Source organism: Lycium barbarum, chromosome 10 (assembly GCF_019175385.1).
Source record: "Lycium barbarum isolate Lr01 chromosome 10, ASM1917538v2, whole genome shotgun sequence".
Taxonomy (NCBI): domain Eukaryota; kingdom Viridiplantae; phylum Streptophyta; class Magnoliopsida; order Solanales; family Solanaceae; genus Lycium; species Lycium barbarum.
In genome coordinates, this window is record NC_083346.1 from 13,078,796 (window position 1) to 13,086,035 (window position 7,240).

The window sequence follows — 7,240 nt, forward strand, 5'->3', positions numbered from 1 at the left end:
AGGTCTCTAGCTTGACAGCAATTTCCTCGTGCTCTATATCTGTTATGGTACTTGAGAGAAATATCCACACACATTATGAACTTATAACTCAGACATTGTTACCAAAGCCACGTCTTTTCCAATGACGAGTTTGAGTCATTATCCAAGAAATTCACATCCAAATACAGAATGTCAACATGTAAGCTACACGGGGATGGTGATAACCTCTTAAATTTGCGTTTACACATTATGTTCTTTTTCCTAATAAGTGCAATTTAAACATTCTATTTTAACGTACCTATCAAAAGAGAGAATAGAGCATTCTGTTCTAACAAGTAGGATGTTAAACATAAATCTGCATTCATATTTATTGAACGCCAGGTGCTATCTTTGACAACCAACTTCATTCTCAAATATATGGTAATCCTCTTTTTTCTCAAATTCTCTGCTAATGCAATTATCCTTTTTCTGAAATCCCCAGCTATCAGAAATCAAGATCACTCGCCTGATTGTTAGCCAAGTAAAAAGGTATAACTTCTTTGGTGCCCTAGGAATCCAAATAAATAAGTGTAGAAAAATCGATTCTTCCCTCACCAAGAGCTTATGATTACACAATTTTATTGAACAGGATCCATCTCTCCTCATCTCCACTTCCATGAGTCTCGACTAACATGTGATACTTCACTTGAAAAGCGTTTCAACCAGCCCCTGGAATTAAGCTACTCCCGGGTCCTGAAAGTTCCTCCGAACTCTTACGTCCAAATGAACTCACCCTTTTTGTAACCTCCGAATCTATCATATTGTCAACTCCTCCTTCGGAGGAAAACTCAGAGATCTTTTATACCTCCTCCCCCCTCCCATTTCTTTGGAGACAGAACGTACTCCTAGCTGATTAAGTGGAACCTCCTAGTCCCATTCTCTGACTCAATAGAAAGTTCATTTGGAGCCTTTCCCATTTAATTGTGACAGTGGCCGGTGCAAAAATAAATGACTTGAAGTACATGGGATGCTCTTCAACATTGTTCTTACACTAAACAATTGCTTTTCCCTTTTTGAAACTCTTATAGCCTGTTCGGCCAAGTTTCTAAAAACAGCTTATTTTGAAAAGTACAGTACTTTTCAAAAAAGTACTTTTGGCTAAAAACAGTTTGTGTTTAGCCAATTAATTTAACAAAAAGTACTTTTGAGCAGCAATTAGTGTTTGGCCAAACTTTTAAAAAGTGCTTCTATATGTATTTTTCTCAAAAGTACTTTTCAAAAAAGTGTTTTTGAGCAAAAGCTAATTTTTTTAGCTTCTGAAAAACTGTTTCTACTACTCCCCAAAAAGTACTTATTTTCTCCATAAAGCTTGGCCAAACACGTCACTTTTTTTAAAATAAGCACTTATTGAAAAAATAAGTACTTTTGGGGGAAAAATAAGTTTGGCCAAACAGGCTATTAGACTACTTCACTTTTCCATGCTTCTAGGAACAGGCTCAACACTGCAAGGGATTTCTTTCGTCTTATAGCACTTCCCGTCCAACCGTGAAGACATTGAATAAATTTGCTATCACAACGTACTTTGCACCTTTAGAACTTTCCAGGTTAGAGGATATAAAACCGAAATAAACTATCAGATCAGCTGCCTCACTTTCTTAGTACTTTATTTCATCACTGTTTCAATGCCAATGTTGATCCAATGCAACATACAGGTGATAGTTGCAGCACCAGGAGCTTTAAGGAAAGAAGCCATGATTAAAGCATGATAACAATCATCATAGCATGAAATCCCACCTATAAATAGAATACTGAAAGGCAAACAGCAACGCATGTGGCGCTCGTCTTTAACAAGGCACCTTGATCTTTTTCTATACTCTACAGCTTAGTACTTAATCTTCTTCAGGTTTACATAAATAACTCTCTAACTGTAGCAATTTAAATTCCATTACAAACAAGACATAGTTCAAGACAGCCATAACAAACTCACAAGGGTAAGGTAGATAGGCTCATAAAACAATTAGAAGTCCTCTTTCCAATTGAAGATAGTCCCAAAGAAACCTGTTTCACATATAAAGGAAAAGCAAACAACTTTTAACAACAGCAGAGACTCAGTGATTGATATTAAGGATGATAGCAGGAAACTCATTGCTAAGATGACCTCAAAACTGTCAACAAATTGCATCTCTATCCATCATCTGGGCTAAGGAGACAGAAGGAAAGCTTAATCAGAATCCTCGAAGTATTCTCCTTCATCAGATGGCTCATCAAACGAACGCAGGTCAAGCTGGTAGCGAAGGATTCCCCCGATGCCACCAAATCCTCGGCAAAACTGTGACCCCTCTTGAGACCTGTTAGTGACAAACTCAAGTGAACAACCGAAGTTTTTGTACTCATTGGCAAACCACTCCAATAGCGGCATTTTGTCCTGGACCTCCCATTCAGCTGAGTTGTCAGGATCCTTGAACTTGTTTTGATCAGCCTCTTGGTCCTTGTTTAGGTGCTTAATGACAATCTCATTGGTAACACTATTTTTCAGCACATATCGGTTTATATCAAGATTTTCCCAAACAACAAGAGTTTCAACAGCTCCCATCTCCAAAGCTTTTATTGTGTCATCCACGCCAAATACATACTTCCCAGTATCTTGACTGATTTCCTCAAAGAATTTCCCTATCAAGCGCTTTTCTTGTATAAACTTCACATTTGAGAGAATCTCAGCAGATAGCTCAATGGCCTGACTGAATCCATTTTCCCCACCATAGGACACATCAACAACATTAAGTATCTTTGCCTGTAGACGTGGATCAAACATATCAGACTGGCTCAGCTCTGTCTTGAAATCAGCTGACCCAGCAAGTATTAGTCCAGATACATTTGGTTGACTAGTGGCTGGATTAATGTAGAACTGAGTAGCAAGCTCTGCTGTCTTCCTCACATAGTTATGGCGTTTCTCCATTCGAAGACGAGCAAATCGCAGAGCTGATTGACCTCCTCTTCCATGCTTCTTGGGTAGGTCAACAGTGAATTTATGAAGGACTTCCCTAGTGTTGCCACTTAAGGTCCCAAAAAGAGTGCCATTACCATCCATGACGATGAAACCAAACTTCTCATCTGATTCCAAAAGCTCACCCAGAGGTCCCGTGTGAAACTTGTTGTCACATAGGTACAGAGACGCATTTATAGGCTTAAAAGGTGTGAGGTCAAAGGTTACCTTCTTTTCCTTCCCATCTTCAGTCATTATAGTTCCAGTATAAAGGACCAATCCATTAGGAGGTACCTTATTATACAGTTTAAGCCTCTGCTGGGCAGACGTTATTGCACCGAGGACAGACTGACGATTTACTCTGCTCTTAATATTTGATGCTGTACCATATTCTTCTGCCAACATCTTGGTAATCCGAGATATCTGATCACCAGGAGGTATAATAAGAGAGATCATACTGGTACCATTTCCTCTTGCAGATTCAAGGGCTTTGATTAACTTTTTCATTTTCCATATTTCAATATTCTTGTCATTTTCTTGGCCATCTGCCATTACAAATTGAGACAACCACAAGCTCGGCTACAAATTAGTCTGACCTAGGAAGCAAATTGAAGACAAATTAGAGTCCACGTCGATCAGGAATATAAAATTCAGGAGATAAAAGAGAAAGATAATGTAAGATTACAAACTATAATTGATTCTGAAGCACGTATTTCTGAGCATTCAATCAAGGGCCTTCATCGATGAATAAAAATTTCACAATCCCACTTAAATAATCAGACGTAATTAAAACAAATAATGCACATTTATCAGCACCCTAGAGCTTTTCTAGGTATGAATGCTATCATTTTCCACAAATTGAACTTCATGAAGCGCAATTGAATATTCTTCTTTTTTTAAAAAAAATAAAAGTAACCAACCCACCCCTGACTGCCAAAAAAGAAATTGCATCCTGGAAATATAAAAGATGAGTATAACAGGAGAATACGCATCTTAAGAATTACCAGCACTAAAGCCTGTACAAAATCACGATTACCATCTATTGTCGTCTAATGACAGGATACCTTTAAGACTAGCTTCACCTTTGATTATCCAAGGTAGCATGTAAGTAATTGATATACATGCTTCAATATTCACTTACGATCTATAACATGGAGACATTTTGCAAATAAGCAGAGATTTCATCAATATAATTTCAACTTCTTAAATACTCCAAGGCTTCATTTAGAGCCCGTTTGGCTTAGCTTATAAGTTGCTGAAAGCTTTTTTGAGTATTTGGCTGGCCAGCTTATAGGCCATTTTGTGCTTAAAATAAGCCCAAAAAAATAAGTTGGGGTAGCCCAATTTTTTTTTTTTTTTTTTTTGGCTTATAAGCTGCTTTTTTTAAGCTAAGCCAAACGGGCCCTTAATAAGAGCGTTCCTAGTTGGGAGAAACTGCCCGAGCAAATAAATGTAAGTTCAGCAATACAATAAGTACAAAACCAAACCCATGTCTAGGTTGAAAAAATATACCTGGTTTCCAATGACAAGGACGAAGCACCTTTATTAATTTCTGAAGAAATAACCCTAAGAAAAATAGTAGTACTACTTCACAAGCAAAGACCAAGTAAATTACTTTTATTAACCAACATAAATTACCATTACCAAACAAAAAAAAAAAAAAAAAAAAACTCAATACACCTAAAGAGCGCTCACCCAATCTTTTAATCACCCTCTAGGAAGGGTACTAGAACAATTGACCCTCCCCAACAGATCTCTAATTACACAAAAATCTCTGCACTAACCATCTACTTTGTAAGCCTTTCTCGAAAGTTTAACTAACTCAAGTCTACCTACATATTCCTTCTTTATCTGCGGCTTCAACGCTAACCAAACTCTTTTACCACTAGCCTCAAAAGGCAAACAAATGAGGTTTCATTCATCAAAAACTAAAAAAGTTTTGTTTTGATAGCCATGGTGTCCCGGGCCAGCTTACGCACCTCAGACTAATTCCCCAGGCTACCTACTACATCCCATCAGCACAGGTACCGGTAACTTTATCCACTCAGGCTTGAACAAATGGAAAGAAATCACCAGTGCTAGGATTTAAACCTGTGACCTCATAGTTCTTCGACCACTAGGCCGCGCACCTTTGGGTTACAAAAACTAAACAAGTTTCCACATTAACTAACTAAAACCACTTCTTTTTCAAGATTCTACTAACAACGAATCATGGAACAAACAAACAAACAAAAAAAAAAAAATTAGGTCTTTGACATATTCATTGGGGCAATCACTTCATAAATTTTGAATCTCATTTTAGTATTAACTTCTCTAATTACCAGCACAACATAGCTCTAGTAATGGTTTCTCACATATATACAAGCAGTAACTTCGCAATAAATCAATCCACAAATAAGACAATCAATTTGAAGATACTACAAAAGCAAAAAAAAATAAAAAAAAAATTAGATTTAGAAGGTAAACTAATGAAAAGGCAAATTAATTTTGAGAGAAAAATAGGGGCATACGTTACCTGTTGGAAGAAAGCAGGCGCAGTAGCTCGAGCAGAACTGGCTGTTGAAAAAATGTGAAACCCTTTTGAGCTGCTATTTATATGCCACAATAATAACATTTTTTTGAAATAACAAATGGATACAAGTTTGTAAAACCAGCAGATTCGTAAGTGATCGTTGGGTAGGTAGCCAAAATTATCCTAGAATTATAATTTCGGGATTAATTTATCTCATATTTTGGGATTATTTTATTCCATTTAGGAGATGGGATAAAATAATTCCGGGATAAGTGGGATAGGAAGAGATATCCCAGCTTATACCATGGGATGCATTTTATATTTTGTTTGGTACAAGGTATAAATTTATCCCAGGATAAATTTATACTTTTTACCAAATATGATACAAAAAATTAGTGCTGGATATCCCAACTTATACCATGCACCAAACGACCCCTAATTTCGATATACAATAAAAAACAGAATTTTACTGTCAAGCTGGAAGTTGACATATTTATATTTCCATTTTTAGTATTCCCTCTATGCCAACTTAGGTGAAGGTATTTGGAGTAAGAGCACAAAAATACTTTTAATTTTACTATGAATTTAGATATATTTTTTTCAAAAAAAATATATATATATTTGAAAATTACACAAAAAAATATCACAAGTCAGCAAAGTTTAAGAAAATGATAGTCACAGAAAAAAAATATTTTAACCCCCAAAACAGTAAGGCTTTCACCTAAAATGGGACGGAAGGAGTATTTATTACTATAAGTTATCTATATTTTTAAGTGAACCTTAAATACTCCAATTTGTCTTTTTTGATTGGGATTTTTTCATTTTCAAGGTTGACCAATATTTAGAAATAAATCGGATTATGTTAACTCATTTACCAATTAAAATTTAAATATTTTGAAGTTAAAAGAGAAGTAATATGATTTGCTATTTTACTTATATATGAAAATATGAATACTCATTTTTTAATCTATTTTACTTAGTTTGACTCTTGACATGTAAAATGGTATAAATATTTCTCGAGAATCATTTGATAAGCTAATTAAGTAGGTTTGCTTTTTCTCTAGGGGTTTAAATATCTTTTTCTTTAAGGTTGGTGACTGGGGTAACTTGTAATGCCTCGAATATTCTAGTAGGATACTCATAGTTTTCCACCACTACAATGGGTGTACAAAGCAAATCGACAAACTGCACTAAACTGATAATTCAAATCAAAGTGAGAAAAAACTCAACTAGTGGTTTGGTTTGACTTGATTTGGTTTTAAAAAGAAAAACCTGAGCATTGTTGGTTTGGTTTGGTTTTAACTAAAAAAAGTAAAACCGAATCAAACCAACCCAACATTTATAAAATTTCAAACATATTTATTCATAAAAATATTTATTTATAATGTAATTTATAAATGTTTCTTTAACTTGTTCGTAGTTTTTTGTCTTTTACATATTATTTTAAGCTTGGAATTAGAATGTTGAATGGTCCAATAAGTTTTATAGCTCAATGATATTAGCAACTCAAATAAACTGAAGCGGGTTGTGTCCAGATTGTACGCGGGATCGATTCCCGCTGGAATCATGTTTTATAATTCAAATTTACTTCTTTTGTTTTTCCAGCAAGAGAGTAACCCCACGTTTCTTCTTTTTAAGTCAAATTTACTTCTTCTTTTTTCCAGCAAAAGAGTAACAGTAACCCCACTTTTATGGTATGATCTAATCTATGGTTAATTCTGCCCTACTTGTTTTTTTTTTTTTTCATTTATGCAGGATAAAGGTATTCTCCTCACAACATACGACAT

At 35.3% G+C, this 7,240-nt stretch overlaps 1 protein-coding gene across 2 annotated transcripts; it reads right to left on the bottom strand.

The window, feature by feature from the left end:
* Positions 1–1,840: 1,840 nt before the first annotated feature.
* On the bottom strand, positions 1,841–5,606 carry LOC132613662 (eukaryotic peptide chain release factor subunit 1-3-like). Of its 2 annotated transcripts, none has more exons than XM_060327787.1 (2): positions 5,457–5,606; positions 1,841–3,532 (listed from the first exon to the last, which is right to left on the bottom strand). In XM_060327787.1, exon 2 carries the CDS (start codon positions 3,491–3,493, stop codon positions 2,180–2,182), a length of 1,314 nt encoding a protein of 437 aa, XP_060183770.1. In that variant the 5' UTR covers positions 3,494–3,532; positions 5,457–5,606; the 3' UTR covers positions 1,841–2,179. The 2 variants fall into 2 exon arrangements, with proteins under 2 accessions (XP_060183770.1, XP_060183769.1); XM_060327786.1 differs by having other exon boundaries at positions 1,841–3,537; positions 5,457–5,602.
* Between the last annotated feature and the right edge of the window lie 1,634 nt (positions 5,607–7,240).